Genomic DNA, 20,849 nt, shown 5'->3' with positions numbered 1-20,849 from the left:
GGTGTTCTGCCGGCTGCCAGCTGGAGCCAGCACCCTTCTTCAGGTTTGGAGCAGAGGGTCAGAAGATCCCAGCAACACCTATCTCTTGCTGTCTTCCTCTGCCCCTTGGAGTGCTGGTTCTGGGAGAGCCCAGCCCCAGGGATGTGCAACACTCACCTTGCTGAAGTGTCGTCCCCTCTTTCTGCTCCCTTTGCTTCAGCCACTCCTGCCCTGGGTGTTCCCTGTGCAACCTGAGCAGAGCCCCTCCTCCTAGGTGACTCTCTCTATGCAGCATGTTACCCATGCTGGGAAGTGCTGGAGCCCAATATCACAAGTCAGGGACCTGCAGATAGCAACAATGAACACCTAGTCCCCCAAGGCAGTAAGAAGTGAGGTACCTCAGCTCTTCAATCCATCCATCCCACAGCAGTGTTTCAGGATACCTCAGCATGCATCTAAATATATATTTTACTTATGCAAGGAAGTGAGAGGAAGAAAGTTAATACTTTTGGAAAGACACCAGTTTTAATCAGAGCTAGCAGGCACTACTGGAATCATCCAAATGAACTGCAAGCAATTGGACAATTAAAGTGAAGGTCACTAAGCAGCCATCCTGACAGAGCACTTACGTACAGAAGAGCTGGATACTGCAGTTAAGACAGTTTGCACAAACACAGCTCTGCTGGATTTGGGACTGACTTCTCTAAACCCTACAAGAACAAATCAACAAGGCAACAGGATTCACATCGGTTGTACTCAGAAGACCAACCCCTCCTTGCTAACAGCAGGTCTAGGATTTAGTGGATCTGAGTGCCATCAGCTTCTCCCCTCTCTACACCACACCCATGCCCACACCCACACCCCCAATTCCTGCACAGCTGGAACATCAATGACTGTCTGAGAAACCTGCCAGAGCAAAAGGGATTTGTCCACAGTTAACCAGTCCTGTTCTACCACATGGAAGAGCAGGGTGGCCTTTCTAAAAAAAGGAAGATTGGGACATGGGATGCAGATGTTAAAGAGAGGTTTTATCTCAAGTTTCACAGCAAACACCACTCCCCTGTTTGACCAGAGTATTTTTCCATTTTGGCATCAAGAGTGGGTAAGTCCCCAGGATAACATGTAGAAAGACATGCAGAATGAAACCTCTGTAAAATGACAGTCACTGTTTTCTGGAACTGCCCCAATGTAGGATTGCTGACCCCTGGATCCAGGCATCCAAGCAGCAAAAGAGACCACCATCCTCCACAAATTCTCTTCATCCTGCCCTGAAAACACCTGACTAAACACCATCCTTCACCCAATCATTGTCACAAAGGGCAGTCAAAGGATACGCCAGCTCCTGGTTTTGCTGAGCCACCCTGCTTGGAGCTGTGATACACTCCGTGGAGACACCATAGCTTCCAAGGACAGGCAGGTCTTGCCGAAGAGGAAATAATGTCAATGCTTTTATCATTTGCTTTTGCAAAATGATTGCCTTACACTATAAAGGTCCTGTTTTCACCATCATAGGTTATCATATAGGTTATTAGTCAGGAACCAGGATGCTGCTGTGCTACACACAACACATGCAGGCACCGCAAAACAAGACGCACGACTTGCTATGATCCCCTTTGGACAAATACAACTGATATCCTCAGCAAGACTTCCACAGACAGTGCCTGGATCCATTCACCCAGCAAGATGTGGGGCTGGATTCTGCCCTTCCCCATCCACACCCGCTTGCACTTGCCAAAACAGATGTGCTCCCAAAGCATCTCTGAAATTCTCCTGCAGAAGCTGCAGAGTACTGCTGTTTTCCACCATCTAAACCATACTACCCCACTCTCAACTTGGAATGGCTTTGTACATCCTCACTAGCATCAAGGGAGCCAGGAGCACCTCCCCAGCTGGCAGATTCTCATTGCAAGAAAAAAAAAATCTTCATTGCTGGCTTTCTCCCTTCCATACCCTGGTAGGAGGATTTAGAGCAGCCAATGACACAGCATTCAAACTGGCTATATAGGTGAGGCCATGCCTGCTAGCTGTGCCTATAGCTGTCTGGGCAGCTGGTGGCCTGGCACAGGGAAGGGAAGGCAATCTGTGTTTCTCCCCAGGAACTGCAAGACACATTTTGAATGGAGGCTGAGCAAGAACCCAGAGGTCTCACCTGATCCCTCTCAGGGGAGCCTGTCTGCCAGCAGTCAGGATGCCCAGTCCCAGTTAACTTTGTATGTCCAGAAGCTCTGTTAATCTCAAAGGCTGAAAAGTTTAGGCAAAGCTCTGCTCATCAGTGTGACCCACACAAGGAACCTCTCCTTGTTGCTAGAAGTCCTGTTTGCTCATACATGCTAGGTGACCTACTGATTTTAGCACATCTGAACGTAACACAGAGCCCACACCCCTGGAGAAGTGTCCCCCCCATACGAGGCAGCACAGCAAAGGGAAGCCTGCATGGTTAATGTTGATAAACATTCCTGCATGAGGTTCACCTTAGGGAGTCCTGGCCACTACAGAGGAGGAAGCAGGCTCCAGAAACATACCCTTATCCAGAGCAGGAGACATTAAAAGTTTCCTTCATTTTACCAGATAAAAAGGTTAATGCAAACCATGACAAAGCAGCCAGCTGTCAATGTGAGCAAGCAGGAAACAGTGACTCCTTTAGGGTAGAGCAGTTCCAGGCTGAAATACTCAACAGGTCCCTTGGCAGAGAACTGGACCCAGGACTACACAGCGCTGCCTGCCTCTGCCTCTTTCTGGAAGGCATATAGAAAGGAGCCATACCTCTATTCAGCCTTTTGGAAATTAAAAACAAACAACCAAACCAAACCAAACACCACCTCTGCAGATTGTGTAGTTATGGTGCCTGACATGTTAATAAGGCAGAAAAACATTTTTCTGCTCTAAAAATCTGAAACACATTTGTCTCCCACCCACATAATGTAACCAATGTACCAGAATCAAAGCAGTTCCTGAAAGTCAACCTCTCTGTGCAGAGTTTAGCACCCCCAGCAACCTCTCCATAACTGCAATCACTTGCCATCCTGGTCTCTAGACTGCCTGAAATTCCACTTTCCTCAGGCTTCTTAGATTACTTGCTTTAAAATTAATCTGAAGAACACTACTGTGAATTACTCCTTAAAATGAGTTTTTTTGGAAAGTTAAATGTCAGCCTTTCCCAGTGCCCACTTCAGCACAGACTTTAGAAAGAGTTATTGCCTCCCCATATCAATGTGAAAAGCTAATAACACTCATTAGGTTAACCCCTGCCATGTTGCCAGAGAGTCTGTTTGAGGGATTGTGCCAGTGAGGAAAGCCTGGCACACTGTCGAGGTCTTGTAGAGATCTACGTCCAAGGTACATTTTGGTCCTAACAGCTGGACACAGGCCGTCACCCTGGACACCATACAAGTGCAAGCCAAGCATGCAGACCAAGACAGGAGCTCCAGTGCCCCCCCATGCCCCCTTGATCCGAGTGATCAAGACACAACCCTGCAAACTTACAGATTTACTAAAAGGACCCACTTACCTGTTTCTTTATATTGCAGCCTGTTTACAAAAAGCTTGAATACCCCTTGCACAGAGGATGAAAGGAATCATTCATGGGTCTTTCTGCTGCCTATTTTCCCAAAGAACCCAGGACCAGACACTCATGAATTTGTCCTCTGCAGTCATGTCTAGACTTGCAAACCAGCTGTGCCTCACCTGTGACACACCAAGTCCAACAGTACCCAGCTTGCTGGAAAGCTCAACTCATGCCCTTCAAGACAAAAGAACTTGCACTTCTACCCTCTGACAGATCCCACTGAATAGGTGACAGACAGAAAATCCTGATGAGCCACCCAACATGCACTGCTGTGCTGTCAGAAACCATCCTGCTCCATACCGTAACAGTAACCCTGTGCTTAGCAAAGAAAACTGGGGTGTCGCCTGCTACAGGGCATTTCAACAACAAAAAGGCAGCACAGGAACCCACAGCCAGCTGCTCCTTACCTGGGATCCCTGAGCATCCCACACTCATTCCTGCATGCATGTGCAAACCATGCATTGCTGCACAACTCCAACAGCCAGAAAACCTTCAGCGTGGTTCCTTTCAAATGTATCAACACACAGCCAGTAGGCCTTCAAACACTGCCTGCAAATCCAGCCCAGGACATAGCAATGGTAGTGATGTCTTCTCATCTCACTTCTCTATGAAAGCCAGGCACTGTCCCAAGCACCAGACTAACCCAGAAAGGTATCTCTTCTCATCTTGCTCCAAAGTGTGTTGCTTTACTCACTCACTGGGAAGATGACAGCCCATGTGCCTCACATAATGGGATTATTTGGAAAGACTGGAAGGAGATGGACTTCCAGCATGTGCTCAGAGACACAATTTGTCCTGTCATAATCAGAAGCTGCACTACCACATCTCTCACCCCCAACGCCAAAATGCTGTTGTGCACCATGCAAAATCCAACTAGTCATGGCAGAAAGTTAACTGCAACAGGCACTGAAAGGGCTTTGTCCTTAGAAGGGGGATGAGCAAAGAAGACTTGATAACTCATTTGACAGCCTAATTAGTGTGCCGTACCAACACAGGGAAGGGAGGGTGGACTGCCTTTTCTAGCCCTGTGTACCAGGACCGCAAGATAATCCTGATGGCTCATTTAGCTGCTGGCCAAAACCCACTCCATGCAGGAGCTGGTGGGTCAATACTTCTGCTCTCCACTCTCAATGGCTGTGGCACATAGGATATTACTTGAGGAGTAGGAAACATCCTATTGCTATCCCATGCCTTTGCCTCCCTAGACTACTGGAGCCACTGCTGAGGGAGCAGGAAAGAAACATCTCAAGGACACTTCTGTCACTGTGGGATGGTAGGAAGAGCCTATTTCCACAGCTCCCACCAACTTGTGGGCCCTGCACTGTTCACCTGAGCTGGACTTGCCCAAATTACTAGAAACAATTCATTCATCTTCTCTGCCATGGAGAAATGCACCTCCAGCCTCCAGTCCCCCTGGTGCCAGCCAGACCGTGAACTACTGCAGGGGATTTTGGTCTGTAAGAGCACAAGCTTGGGGCTACTTGCAGGAGGTCCAACTTTTGTCAATTTTGTCCCAGGCCTGGGTCTCACCAGCAGAAATGAGCATCTTCTAAATCACTCTCCTGCACTGGTGTCAGGAGCTTCCTGTGTCCAAATGGAAAAGCAAGCACAGAAAGAAAGGACATCAGGAAGATCAGGGAAGTTCTCCTTACAGCATGACCTCAGTGTCTGAATCAAAGAGGCAGTGAGACAAAGACCCCAGGAGCCCTGAGGTGAATTTTTCAGCCTCTACATCCTGGAGAAATTGTTCATGAGCACAGGGCAGGCTCAGAGGACAATCTCAGGCCACTGAAGTGGCTACAGAACTGATTGCTATCACCAAGAGTGCAAGGTCGGGTCAAAAGCCAACAACTTCAAAATTTAAGTCTTTAGTAGCTTAAGTATCGATGCTTTTGTTTTCTCTCATGCTGTCTTCCCCCTTCAGTCCAAGCAAGTGGGATTTAGAGATTGCATTTTGTTAGGGCAGAAAGGCTGAGAGGTTGATCTGATTAAGCCTGGGACACCTACGGAGTGTGTTTGTTCCTGCTACTGAGAAGATGAAGCTCATGGGTGCTTGGAGGCTAGCCCTTGCTAACAGAGGGATCTCCAAAAGAAACAAACAAGGCTTTTGGCTTGCCCCAGGAGAGCTATGGATGGAAGTCTTGAAAGAAGGTCCCAACCCCTACAACACATAAGAGAAACAACAACAGCAAAATCCAGTCCAACTTTTCACCTGAATATAAGGGTGAAAATATAAGTGAGATAACACTCAGGCCCTAAAGCAATAGAGGTGACTAGAGCAATGAGTCCTGGGAGAGAAAAGAGAGCAATGCTGGATAATTGCTGGAGGAGCAGAATTGGCAAAGCATTGAAGAAACAGCTCTCAAAGCAAGAGGTTTGAAAGGAAGAGCAGTTTAGCACCATTTCTATAAGCCACACTTGTCAGCAACAGGCTGATGGAGAGTCATTTTGGGAGGTTTTGTCCATGGCTTTTCTGGAACCAGACTACTTCATGCCCACATCTTTGCTGTAAGGGCTGCAGTTCTGCCCTTTTACACTCATGTATACCCCACACCCAGCTAAGGGGTAGGCAGACTCTAGCAGATGAGCTACTTGGCTTTGCTTGTGGTATCTTGTATCTCACAGCCTCTGTTCTTTCCAGCATCTCTTCCTACACCAAATCTTCCCCTTCTGCTCCAGACTCAGAAAGATGTCTTAACTGACAAATTCAGCACTGGCAGCCTGTTCTCCAGTACCCCTATGCTGCCCTGCACCACTCTTTAAAAGCCTTTTTTACCGTACAACTGAAGTATGAAAAAAGGAGCTCTCCAAACAGCTCAACCAGAATCTTTTCATCCAAGCTTTCTTGGTGAAACACCAAGCATATCTCCTGCTAATGTTCCTGGGCATGACAACAGAACTGAGTAGGTTTTAAGCCTTTTCACCAAAGCAGTTTTTCCAGCATACACTGTATCATGAACATTAGTATAAAAGCGGGTCTGTTAAAAAGTTGTCTTCAAAAACTGTGCGTCAAAAAAAAAAAAATCTGTAATTTTTCCTCCTTCCCCACCACATGTTGTATTTCAGGCACCTTCCAAATCTGCTTTCTGTTGCAGTCTTCTTTGCAGACAGCGTAAGGGGATTTTTAGGTAATTACAGCTTTGATAACACACCATGTAACCAAATACTGAGCTGCGGAAGAGAGTAACAGACTAAAAATTAATGCATTAATTGGACCTCAGGTAAAACTCAGTCATTCAGTGGTTCGTGCACATGACAAGTACGTCACAAAAATAAATGAAACAAGAGTCAGTGAGAAAAACTCTAGATTTGTTCCTCTCACAAAAAATATATATATTGGATTCTCAAAGAAAAGTTCTCTTCACAGTTCAGAAATCATCCAGGCTAGCCTCAGGCACTGAGAGCATACATCATGTTTTCTCCCCTTCCAGGGCTTCCACTCTTAAAACAGTTGGATCTATTGGCTAATCCTTAAAGCAACCTTATACATTTCTCTTAGGACACATCATCACAAGTACTGAAAAAAATGACTTTGGAGTGAAATGGAGAGCAACTAAAATAAGCAAAAACTGACTTTGGTAAACTGCCAAGTGACATTACCATTACACTGATCTAGAGAACATTATTTTCAGTACCACCATTGTAACCATCTTCATCTGTTTTGTTCCACCTCTTGGCTTTCAAGGACAGCCACACATCAAAGTAACTCACAGAAATGGTGATGGAGGAAGAAATATTGAGCTACAAATAGATGGCAGACAAGCACGTTTTTCTGGGATGCTTTCCCAGGAGCTAGGGCTGTTCAGCTCAATGCGCTTGGGATATGACCCCAGTAAGCCCATGATCTGCAGTCCACATACTATGCAGACAAGTTTCACAGCCTTGATCATTCATTCCCACGCTTCTGAAACTGCCCCTTGTGCTACACTGGCTCCCAGTCTCTCCTTAGCCCTTCTACCTTACACACACACAACTGTGTTAATCACCATAGAAATGGGCCCTTCTTACCCCCAACACAGCAAGGCAGCCACCTCCTGGGCTCCATGGAGGACCATGGCTTCAAACACACGCCTACCCTGAGCCCCAGCTTTGAGACTCCTGCAAGTCTTTTACCTTTGACTTCTAGAGAACACAGGGCATAATTTGTCCCTGCGGGAATCACCAAGGAGCAGAAGGAGATGCCAGTGGAGAAGGATGAGTCCAGGCTTTGGCATACATTTGCACCTTTGCTCTCACTCTTAGGTGTCACAAGGTAGAGATAGTGAAGCTGGTCTCCAACTCTGGAGAAGATCAGAGGAGAGAAGTATCATCATACACTCACAAAAACATTGGTGGGAAGGACTTCTGCAGGTCTCTAGTCCATCATCTCTTAAAGCAGCACTAGCACCAAAACTAGATCAGATCACTTGCAGCTTTGTCTAGCAAGAGCCTTGAAAACCTCCGAGGAAGGAGGTCCGACCCCCTTCCCCCAGTGACCTGCTCCAGGGCTGCTCTTGAAACTGACTCCCACATCTCAGCTTGTGGACATTGCGTATTTTTGTTGTCTGGCACTGCCTGAACAATTTAGCCCCATCATCCATGCAACTGCCCTTCAAGTAGCGGTGGGGAAAATAAGAGAGCAATCAGAGACTGATGTATATTAATAATCCTTATCATTATGAATAAACCATTCTTCACCTGTCACAGGTGAAAGTAGGACAGGGGTTCAGGAAAAAAATTAGTCTGTAGTGAACAACAATTTAAAGTAGCTAAACATTGTGACAGGCAATCTGCATACACACTTACAAATACAAAGTATTCGTATGTATTCAAGCATCAGCCGTTGGAAAACAGCAAAGTTTTATTTTCTACAGAGGAAGAAAAGATCAACCTGTCTAGTCTGTTAAGCACCTCCATTATAGCATGAAAACAGCACAGCAAGAGAGATTGTTGATTTAAAACAGTTTAACTGTAACATAACACCCAAATTCCAGCTGATAATGGAAATAGTTTGGGCATGAATATCCATTTTAAACATGTTTATGTCACACTTCACGGAAAGGTCAAAATTAATGTTATACCAAAATAATTTTTCAAAGTACAATTATCTTGACTCTTGGAGCAAAGAACATTCCTCTTAGGCTTACCACCTGGGGTTTAAATTTCACAGTTTTTATGTATCTTTATTTTAAAACTAGGTACCTCGCAGATTATATTGAGACCTGCATTAAAGAGATTTTACAGCTACTAGCTATACTGCCGACTAGCTGCTTTTCCCCCACTAACCCACCAACCCTAATTCTCTGCGGGTTCACAACTGATGTCTCCAAAGACCATGTGCAAGTTATTTTTCTGTCCGATTAGCCTGCTAGTCTCATTGCCATATTTCTCTCAGTTTAACTCAAGGACTCATGTCTCTCCTCTTGCAGGCATTTGCCCAGAGACAGTGGGAAGGCAGCAGATTAAAAAAACCAGGCTAACCAATCTCACGAACACAAGAGTCACACAGAAAAAACATCATTTTCCTACACCCTGGTGCTTGCTATTTCTCTCCTCATTTTCACAAGCTTCTCAAGCCTATTTGTTGACATTCTTACAGTGATCCAATGCTCTTTGTGAGCAGATGGCATCAAGCTCGGAAATCTTACACATGCCATGTTACATTAAGCCCTGGCTGACTCAAAGCTATTCCCAGCATGATATTACTGACTTTCTTGGAGTAAGCAGTAAACCCCTCTTCAGAGTTTTTCAGGCTGTTGTATTAGCAAGAGCAAGTAAATGCATAAGCCAGATTTTCTTGTATGCTGATCTGTTTACAAAGAGTGTATTTCAACATCTTATTTCTTCAAAGTGTGGTTCAGAGAGAAAACAGTTGATCTGCTAATTCCAAGCATACTTTTCCATTCAGTCCTCTGCCCAAAGAGTACAGTTGGCTTTCTCCCCTTGTTACTGACAGAAGGACTCTTCCTTCCCTGTCTTCTACCTGTCTCCCCAGCCAAGTTCTCTCTTCTCTCCCTCCTCACACAGACAGACACACACATCATCGTGACCTGCCCAGTCCTCAGCTCCCACACTTTCATCCAGCCTAGCCTTTGGGTAGCAGCTTTCACTCATTCAGCCATCACTGTGCAGAAAAGAATTTAATTGCTCCTTCAGTTGCTGTCTATGAAAGATACCCACAGGACACATCAATATCTCAAGATCTATGTTTGCACATGGAAGAAAGCTGTTCTAGTTGGGACCCACACTAAAACAGGTTCAGCAAATAGTTGAGTTACTTCAGCACGCCCCAGCCAGGAATGAGCCCGCATACAGCAGGAAAGCCCCTCCTTTATCACAGCTCTGGATGGGACTGCTTCCTTCCCGGTCAAACGGCAGCTCAGATCTTGCACTTGCCTGCACTTTTGCACAGGAGTCATCAAATGTAATGCTCTTAGGAGCCAGGCATGCTGGAAACAGAAAACTACTCCAGTCCTCTGCCCTACTGCAGTTAGTGCCTTACCAGCAAAGCAGCTACAACCATGCTGTGTTTGATCTGATGAGCCCTGGCCAAGGTTTTGTATGCCAGATAAGCATCTAGGTTTGGGCTTTTATCAGCTGCACTGAAATGGAAGTGACAAAAAGGTGGTGAAGCTCCGTACAGAGGGATCTACACAGCCAGAAGGAGGCTGGAAGAGAACAAATCTGTGCTTTGCAGGTGTGCATTTTAAGTCCTTGATTTCTGTGCTCCTGGATTTGGAAATAAGAAAGGCTGTTCATCTCCACCACTTAGAGTTTGCACTGTGTCACACAGCACCAAAAAATCCGTCTGTGCTGCTGTAACAGAGGTGCAAACAGATGCGCCAGTTTTCACAGAAGAGCACACAGAAGGGAGCCAGAAATTCTGCTGAGGACAGTGTATGTGTGCTCAGCACCACAGGGCACAGTCCAACACCAGCAGCAGGGACTAGTCCTGGCACATCAGAGGCCTCAGCACAGGAAGAGCTCCCAAGGAAGGATGCAGCGCTGCAGGCCTGGGTCTGCAGGATGTGCCTGGGACCCCCCAGTGAGGTTGGGGCAAGGGAAATGGTCATCTTGCCTGCAGAAGGTGAGCACTTGTTGAGGAGCTGCAGGAGGAGGTGGGAAGTCTGCACAGCATCAGAGATTATGAAAAAGAGGACAGGATCTTCTCCAAGACTCTACAAGAGCCTGAACACCCAACTGCACAGACAGAGGAGCATTTGGAGTCTGCACTCATTGGGTTGGGAAAAGGAGACTCCCTTGATGGAAAAGGCTGGAAGCTGGTGACTTCTGGCACTAGGAGGAAGGCTGCTGCTCCACCTGCAGATTGGCAACTACAGAATAGATTTGGTGTCACGGCAACAGATGAGGGGCTGGGAACTCTGTTCAGAGCAGCATTGGAGGCAACTGACCCTAAATCACATGGCAGCACCAGGAGAAAGTGGTGAGTAACAGCAACCGGAGACTCCCTGCTGTGCTGTGCGGGACAGAGGCCTCCATCTGCCAGCTGAAGCTACCTAGGGAGATTTGGTAGGATCCAGGACACTGAACATAGTCTGAAGGCCAGAAAAGCCTCAGAAGTCTATTATCCCCTGCTGCTCATCCATGTGGGCACCAACAAATTTGTCTTTGGAGAATTGGAAAGTATCAAGCAATACTACAGGGGTCTGGGGATGACGGCCAAGGATGTGGGTGCTGAAGTGGGGTTCTCCTCAGTCTTGCCTCTAAAAGGAAATGGGAAGGGGGGAAAAACCTTGAGGAAGAGTGGATTGATCCTGCAAATCAACAGCTTGTTGCAGAGCTAAAGATGACAACAGGGCTTTTACAACCATGGACCCTCTCTGAGGATCAAGGGCTGCTAGAGAGAGGTTGAATCCACCTATGTGGAACAAAAGCATCTGTGCCAACAGGTTGGTAACCTGGTGAGGAGAGCTTTAAACTAGGAAGGATTGGGAGAGGGGGAATGACAACCCCCAGCTAAGTAGGGAAGTGGTGTAGTGGGTTGACAGCAAAGTCTGCAGGGTGATATGGAGAAGAAAGACCTCATAATCAACAGTTCAGGGCTAAAGAGGGCTCAGACCCAGGGTATGTACAGTACACAGTCAAGGAAGTTCCTACAGGACAGCATCATGGAGAAAGCTCTCACACATTTTTCCTTGAAATCAGCATGACTGGGTGTTTCTCTGAAGTGCTGGAACATTAATCCTTGCAGCATGGGGAACAAGAAGGAGGAATTAGAAGTCTGTGTGCAATTACAGGGCTCTGATCTCATTTGGATCGTGAAGACATGGTACCTCACATGGTGTCTCCAGGTTCATGTGCCTGGAGGGCTGTGATGGATGGATATGGATCTTGAGGCAGAACTAGCCAGAACAGCAAGGATGGGGAGTTGCCTTTTATATGAGAGAGAAGCAGGAACATAGGAAGCTTTGCTTTGGGATGGATGATAAGTCAGTTGAGAGCTAATGAGTCAGGCCCTGAGCAACCTGCTCTAGTTGGGTCTTGGACTAGATAGTCTTGGACTAGATAGTCTTCAGAGCTGCATTCTATGACTCTTTGATCCATCAGCACAAATTCCTGCACACTAGGAGAAAGGTCATACGCAGAAAACAAGAGTTAGCTTCCCCAAAATACAGCACTTTTGAACCTTAACCTCCTTTTCTCCCCTTGTTCATAGGCTTTTTCTTCTCTTTGACTCCCTTCTGCTCAGAAAGGGAGAAAATTAAAGAACACGCAATACCTGCTGAAAGAGAGGACTCCAGGGGACTCATTAACCATCCAAACCTCAGCCTATTATATGGAGCTCTGCAACTGATGAAGGACAATACACGTTCAATTAATTCGATCAGAGTCTCAGACAGTGTTCCTACACAATACAAAGGTGAGGCCAAACACATCATTCTTAACGACCATGTCATGTGCAAAAAATACCGTCTGTTAGTTGCACAAATCACATGCATGCCTACAATTTACAGAGCACTTTCAGAAGTCATTTTTTGTGGGGTTTTCTGAGATCTCTCTGTGAGTGTATCCTTTACCCACCAGGTGTTATTGTCTGCCTAATGGACCATAAGAGCTATTTAAAGGTTGTTCTCTGTTACTTTGGCCTCGGCTTTTACGTGTACAGTATGTGCCTATTTCCCATTGTGCACGAAGCATGTTAGAATAAAGCGAACTCTCCTTGTAAATAATGAAAAGCAGAGGAGTCAGCTAACAAATCCTATTCTCCAGAGGCAATCAAGTAAATTTCTTCCACCTAATGGCTTTTGGACAAAATAGACCAAAAAGAACAAAATCACCAACCCCCGGTTCAGATCCAGGAGCTTAGCACAGGTGGATATTTTAAGGAAAGCTTTTAAGATTTGGGGTTCAGTGAAAAACAATGATGCAATATTTTCTGTTTAGACTGTCTGAACCGCTAGCCCAACACACACAGAATGGTAGTAATTTCACCTCACATACATTGACAAGGAATCTGCCCCTGAAAAAATGAGCCAAGCTGGGCAGATGACCTTTGAATTCATGAGGGAGTCAGGGAAGGGGAGTTACTCACAGTTATTTGGCACACAAAGTTCTACAGCACTCACTACGCTGAGAGAAGATAGGCTCATAAATGCCTGCCCAGTACAGCTGTACCTTCAGGCTCACAGGTCCTACCCTAACTGCCAGAAGCTGGGAAGGACCTTCAAAGAGAAACAACTGACTGTGCACCTCATTTCTTCTGGCCATTGTCAGAAAGACAAGACCTGGTCCATAAGAGCTCCCTTTCCTCAATATCCTTTTTTAACAAGGACAGTCCCACAGTACCTGAGTGAGGAGAGCAGAGCAGAGCACATCCAGTGAGAGCAAAAAAACAGTAATCACCATTCATGTCTGTAGTGATGAGAGAGGTTCAAGGTCAAGCAGGGAAGTGAAGTCAACACAATGAGGTCAGGATCAGCAAGGTACAGGACCAGGCATAGGCATACCTACAGTACAACTCAAGGAAAGGCAAAGGCAAAGAGCCTGAGCTTAAATATAACTGCTAGACCAAGGTTGTTTTCCCAACAGCATGATCCCAGGTTGCAGCTGCACCATACTAGAGCTGCTCTTGAGAACAGGCGGTCACACTCCCAAGAGGGGGTGCAGAGTTTGCAGCACCCACTTCTGTTTGCTCAGGTCCTGACAGCACAAGAAGCAAGAGAAAGTAACGATACAGACAACATTATGTGGTGACCAGGAAGGAGTCATTCTGCAGAGGTAAGAGTGAACCCAGATCTCCTGAATCCTCATTCTCCGCCTTGCCCAGGGCTCTGCCACAGTACTATCTTAGTCAACTTGCACATCTTAGAGAGAAAAAAATAATGGCTCTTAAGAGAAGGAAGTCCAGGAAAAAAATTCACCTCACTTGTCTTGTCCCACCTCTTCCCAGAGGGGTGAAGTTATCCTGCTCTGAATAGGGAAAATGATACTTTGAGAGTGCTTTGAGGTTCCTTTTATTATTAATGTATCAAAAAAGAAGTGTGGGAACTTCAAAGAGAGAAGACTGCAGGGCTGAAGGGACTAATTGGAGACAGATGGTCAGACATAGGCTCTTAAAAGCGTGAAGATCAGCTAAGAACATCAGTCATTTATCTGAAAATAGCTTGAAATACCGAAAGAGGAAAATTGCATCTTTCAGTGTCAGTTCCTTGAATCCAGCTGCAGTCTCCAGTTGTAAAACCCAATGCAGCCCAGTAAATATGAATTTGGTCATAACTAGCACAGGACCACAGACTTTATGCTGACTGGCCAGTATAGGGTCTCAGCAAGAAACCTGTGAAAGATTCAGCTGTTATTGTTATTCCCTACTTCACCCCACCATTGCCATTTTTGCCTGTATGCTTATAATACCCACCTAAGACTTCTTTCACTTTTCTTTCAGTTAGCTTTTTGTCCAGATTTATTCAAAATTACTTTAAAATGAACAAAAGCTGTCACCACTTGCCTCCTCTGAGCCAAGTCACAGAGTGAGGGAAACAGGGGATGGAGGGAGTCACCTGAAAAAGCAGCCAGCCGTGAATTAAGCCCCAGATGCCTCTCTCAGTGCATGGCAGCAAGGTTGCCTCCAGCGTGCTTCACAATAGCCTTTGCACTGAATTTGGGTCTCCTCCAACCTGATGTTTACTTAAGGGCACTGCTTCAGGCCTCACATTTTTCATTTACTATCACACAAACTTGCTCTCTCTTAGGGATCCCAAAAAAATTTCCTACTTAAATAAAGGCAGGAACAGCCTAAGGACATTGTGTGGCTTTCTGGATCTTGGAAACCAGTGAGACACAACTCTGCACACTGGCTTTTCATTTAGCTATAAATTCTCCATGCACTTCTGTTCTGCACATAACCTTTCTTATTCTGGGATCCAGTTAGGAGAAATACTTCAAGAGCATTTGGCATAAACCCAGAAGTGTCATATGAGACGTCCATGTGAAGTATTCAGCCACTGGGGTTGCGGTGATGAGCCTTTCAATCCCTGATGCTCTGTGCTTTCCCAGAGAGCCCAACCCTGCAGCAGGTCACAGTTTTCACGCTGTCTGTGCCTTCTCCACAGCAAAGCTGCACCCTGCTATCCCCCACCGCCGCCACCCCCACGGCCTGATCCAAAGGATCTGCCCGACCTTTACACATCTGCTCACTGGAGAAGGGGTGATACCGGGCCAGTGTTGACTCACCATCCACCAGCCAAGGGAAGCTCTTACGAAGTGGATTAAGACCCAGCCTCATGGGCAATACAGTGTGTGTGGAGGCTGTGATAGCCCCCATCAGTGACCCCATAATCTCTCTGTGCCAGTTACTCTTCTGGTCCCAACCACAAGCAGAAGGCTAGTGCTGCATTGAGGCAGTGGTCTGGGACAGATGATAGGGACTCACTCCTCCAGAGGAAGGTCTGGTCTGCCCTCTCCAGTCCCAGCCCTGCTGCTGCTCTACACAGGCAATATCCATATGGGACCAGGATTGCACAGCTGCCAGCAAGGGATCCCGAAATGAACAATCCTCACATGCACTCAGTCACTGAGCCAGTGGAGGAGAGGGTTGCAAGTGCCCCAGCAGGCAGTACGAGACGCGTGCAGCTGCCCATGTCCCCAGCACGATGCCCAGCTACAGGAGAGCAGGCTCTCCACCAGCACTGCTGCACAGGCAGCTGCCTGACACCCCCACGTCAGCAGTAACCCCAGAGAGGGTAGACCTTCACTGCTGCAAATGGCACTGATCTTTCATGCTGTGAATGCGACAATCAATCCTGGGCTAATGTGGCTTGTTAAAGCAGCAGCCATCACTCTGATGAAGTAGCACAGCTTGCATCCTGAAAGACTCACAGTGAGAATGTAGTTTCCTAGCTGCCACATTTAGGGGGATGAGCCCAGAGGTCCCAGACAGCTAGGCTATTATAGAAATCTTAAAACACAGTGGACAAGCCTTACCCCAGTATTCCTCCCAGTCCCAAGGCTTCTTTTCCTCTGCCTTTTATTTCCTTGGCATGTTCTGTATACGTTATACTCCCCCCTTCCTTCTTCTGTGTTTAGTACAAGGGTCTTGTACTCCATCCCAGAATTTCAGAAGCAGCACCTGTTAAATTCATAAGGCAAATCCATCCTGGTGGAAATCTAGCTCTTTGTGACACATAAGACACACTGGAAAATCCTGTGCATTAAATTATCCCAGTTTTCCCATACCACACTGAACTTAGGGAAGTGATACTGATCCTTTGGAGCCAGGAGGGTGAAGAACCAAATATGACAAAGACCACTTTCAGGGAAATGTTACCACTGGACAGACAGGGGATGAAGTCTGAGCAAAGGATATTTGGACATATAGATAGATCTGCTCTTTCTTGGTAGGGACACTGTGCCTGCCTGTTTGATGCTAATGCCTCTGCCATCCAAGATTTCTCTCCCTTCTCTCTCCTTCCTCAATGTTTTCCTTTTGTTTGAGACTGTCTGCCATCAGACTTCCAATAGTGTGAATTTCTTCCCAAACACTGCTTGTCATGCTTCTTTTTGAAGCTCCTGTTAAGGATGTGACACAGCTCTGAACTACTTTTTTTTGTTTTGGGGGTGGGGGTTAATCATCAGATTTCAGATCTTTGCTATTAAAATCCATCAGACAACAAATGAATCTAGGTAATGAGACAAGACTGTCACTTTGTAGGAAATCAATGTCATGGTGTTTTAGAAGCAAAATCCATTTACAATTACATTGCAAGAAAGAACGTATGTGGGCCACCTATTTCAGTGCTGGTAATGCAAAACATTGCCTTCCTGAGACATGCACCATCAAACACCAGGTATGCAGCATGTGCAGAAGATGAATATGAACGCACATTTTAGGTTTGGAAGATATGGTGCTAGACTGCGCTTCCCAAGATTTTTGGATGAAGGCTTCCTATTTTTTGTAGCTTATCAGTCACATTAAAAGTTTTATCTGGAAATGGTCTATTTTTACTTTGGTCCCACAGATCAGCTGTACTTGTTACCTTGTCCCATAACTACAGCAAGTTGCTGACTTCACCTTGGAAACGACTGTTCTGCAGAATTCTGCAGAAATCTGCAACAAATCCTCCATGAAAGCCATTATGGTACAAGGCTGAAATACATCCCGCTAGTGAGGAACAGTATTTTCCAAAGCTGATTCTAAAAAGCATCACGTTAGGAGAAGCTGAATCCAGTGGGCTTGAAGACCCAAGGAGTTTCCCCTCACCAGTCTGTTTCCCACTTTTCCAATTTGTGGGTGTCTCCAGACAGCAAAGCATACACCTCAAAGATGCAGATGAACATAAACCACAAGCACCTGGCCACCCAGACCAACACGGACAAAGAACAGTGCCTTTAGTGGCCTCCACAAAACCATCAGCAGTACTCACATGAACATGAACAACATGACCAGCCCCACCTGTTCCCCCCTTCCCCTTCAGCAGATCAGGACTGAAGGTCGCCAGTGGACACACACAGTTCCTCACTCTCCTCATCCACAGGCACATGTGCATAAACAGAAACCTCCAACCCCAGAGACTTACTCCATCCAGACTCCATACCAAGATAATGAATCTCACTTACCCTGTGTCCAGCCTTGGTCTTCCACATTCTGGTCTTCTCACCGACTAGTCGAGCTTGAAGTTTGCCAGTGAAACAAACATACACATATCCATTTGCACTGAGACAGAAAGAAAAAAGCTATGAATCAGGTTGAATATGAGGACAGGCCAGGCTGAACTGCAGACGCAGGGCTCAGCCAGAAAAGCACACTGATCAGCAGCCTGCCTACACCCAGCTGGACCCTTTTATCCCCTCTTCTACCCATTCTCCCATGCTCGTTTCTCCCCAATTCACTTTGATCCCTCCTTTCCCCACCTCTGGCCCTTCCCTTAAACATCCCATAACATTTTGTACATTTCTACAATCCCCTTTAAACACCTGATAATGAGCTTTACACAATCCCACCAGCCTCCTGAAATGTCCCGTCACAGGTTTGCTCTTTCCACGAGACCTGTGATAATCTTCTCCCTTTTTTTCAATTACCAGGCTCATGACTGAGAATTCAGCACTAGGTTGGTCTTGGTCAAAAATCATATTGGGAATGTTAAAAACGTAATAGTAACAGTGATGGGAGAGTGCCTGGAAGCATTGCCCTGCACCATTTCATTTATTACTCTGCCTATGTGGTCTCTGTGCCTACAGCAGCCTGGGAGTTTCACCTCTCAGCCAAGCTGGCAGACAGCAGGTGTGGGAGATAGCGGGTGTGGATGGCCACCGGAGAACTTCCCAGCACCGCCGAGGGCAGCAGGCATGGTCCTGTGACACTGTAAATCAGTGTAGCCCCACTGAAATGGAGCAAGCTCCAGTGAAACTGGTGTGTCTTCAATAACCTGGACAGTATCTGGGCACCAAGCCCTCAGCTGCTCTGTGGCCTGGCTTGCCTTCCTGCCAAAGCTGCAGGGCAGAGGTACCCTGGGCCATGATGGACACCCACAACCACCCACCTCGCCTGTCCCTGCACAAGGCCAAAGCATGCTTTCCTGTGTCATCAGCCACAAAGAGCAGAGTTCACAATCCCACAGTCAGTGAAAGGGTATGCTACAGCTCATTATTCCTAGGACACTCTGCTTTTTTCCTGCAGCACAATCTTTCTGACTAGTAGCATGATTTTGGCTGGAGTCCCCCATCCCAGGGGCTGGTGCAAGATGTTGTGCAATCTGGGATTCAAAAGGTGGTTGCAGACAGGCTGAGCAAAGGCTGAAGTAGTGCCTCTCGACCTGCTGGGCACCAGCTGCCTCTGTCACCCAAACAGACACAGTGTGCCAAGAGGAAAAAAGCATTTCTCTCCTTCCTGCCCTCATTCCCAAAAGTGACAACCATCCCCAGCTTCATGGTATGAAGTACACCATGGGTATCCATGGGTCAGCAAGCACACTCCTCCAGCAAAGCTGCCTTGACCTCAGTACTGACCATGGAGAACATGAATCCAAGAGACATGCTTGGGGTGGGCAAAAGTCCCAAATGCTGATGCTAAATCTCTGTCCTGACAATAAACCGCAGTTCATCCACCTCTCCAGCAGCCTGTCTTGCTTCTCCAACCTCACACTACAGCCTACTGTTTCCCAGATCCATCAAATTTAACTGCTTGAAATTCAGCCACAGCTGACAGGAGGAGATGCTGTGCACATGGATCCCAGGCTTCCAGTTAATAGCATAAATTGTTGCCACCCCTCCCTCTTGCTGAGCAATCACAGTCAGAAAGCTATGAGAGGGATGTAGCTCTCAACAGGCATATCCTTTGCAGGGCCTGGCATTTGGGTTGTCCTGGTGTCCTATCAATGGCAAGACAGTAGTAGATGGCTTAGTTCAATGCCATATGAGGAGTTCCCCGCTGTTTGCATAGCTCCCTGACACCCATCTGCAGTCTACCTTGGTAGCACGGAATTCATTCCTGTTTTGCTACAAAAGCAACCATGAAGAACCTCTGGAAGTCCAGAACAGGAGTCAGGGTCTTTTCTTCTTTTGGATTTATTGTTGCTTTGCTTGCTTTGTTTTTCTGAGCCCAATATTCACTAAGAGATGTTCTCAATATCCTTTGTGGCTGCATGGGATTTTTGCAAGTCACCTTCAAGTTAAGTCTATAGAGCTGAATGTCCATTCTCCACCCTCCTGCAAACCTACAGCCAGGCTCACCAGATGGCCTGTGAAATAGGCTGCAAAAAAATGCAAAAGCTGTGCTGGTTATTAGCCATGCTATTATGGGACTCTAACAGCCTGGGTCAGGAACCGTTTGCCACTTCAGAGAGCAAACACAACATTATCACAATGGGCAGTAACTGCAGCAGCATCGAGCCTGAGGCTACCTGTTCCCTAACTGACTGCTGGCAACCACGGACGGAAGCTGCATCTTCAGGCGCTGATGCTGACAAAATCCTGGCAAATGGCAGGGTTCAGGGAAGCATCTCATCTCTTCCCCAGCTTGGTCTAGCATATGCTGCTGGGCTGAAGCCTGCAGAACAGGATTGCCATTTCACAGAAGGGAAACTGAGGTAAGAAAAGGTAGGTCAGCTTCTGCCCCTTGAGGTATGCACACGACTATCTCAGGGCATATTCCCAAGCACCCAGCATGCTCTGCCCAGCCGAGGTGACAGTGCATGGTGGGTGCAGAGCAGCTGGAACCATCCAGGGTCAAGAGTGGCCCTGCATGTTTGATGTTTAAAATCAACTTCTTCCTGACAGTCCCAGTTACCTGGAGCCTCCTATCAAAGAGGCTTTGCTTTTAGCAACTTTTGGAAAAGACCCTGTTGATTTGTTGTCTGTGAGCTACAGCCATCAGCCTGAAGACCATACAACGTGCAGAAGGACTGTAAGGCAGTCCTTTCTTGTGCCACATAGACTGACTGATTTAATGCAAGCACTAAGAAATAAAGCTACTCCTCTGCAGCAACACTTTGGACCCGTGCTTTGGTTTAATCTCTTTGAAGAATGCACAGAATCATTAACAAAACAGACACAAACCCCATGGCCAGTGGGGGAAAAAAAAAAAAAGTTCAGTAGCTTTGATGTAGGACAGGCTTAAGGAAACTCTTTCCCTGATGAGACCTTCTGTGTCCTGTGCCCAGGCAGTATGTAAAGACACATCATCAAAGTAGATACATGCATACGATTAAAATCAGAATAGAGTCCTGATCCTGTAAAGTGCCTCATATAGGCAAGCTGCTGTCCCTGTGCAGAGCCCACTGCAGGATCTGGACCTCCTTGCACAGCAAGATGAACCATTTAGGGAGAAGACCCAGATCAGCTGTCACCATTCGTGTCACAGTTTGAGGACCCG

General features: G+C 46.6%; 1 protein-coding gene across 1 annotated transcript in view; it reads right to left on the bottom strand.

Moving 5' to 3' along the window:
• The window catches only part of LOC141921578 (uncharacterized), a 70,436-nt gene that overhangs the window by 42,475 nt on the left and 7,112 nt on the right, over positions 1-20,849 (bottom strand). The window contains exon 2 of the mRNA XM_074820500.1: positions 17,597-17,693. Coding sequence (XP_074676601.1) covers positions 17,597-17,693 — 97 coding nt within the window. The remainder of the gene's footprint in view (positions 1-17,596; positions 17,694-20,849) is intronic.

The sequence above is a fragment of the Strix aluco genome, chromosome 3 (assembly GCF_031877795.1).
Source record: "Strix aluco isolate bStrAlu1 chromosome 3, bStrAlu1.hap1, whole genome shotgun sequence".
Taxonomy (NCBI): Eukaryota; Metazoa; Chordata; class Aves; order Strigiformes; family Strigidae; genus Strix; species Strix aluco.
The sequence above is the reverse complement of the archived record's forward strand: the minus strand, read 5'-3'. Positions and strand labels throughout refer to the sequence as shown.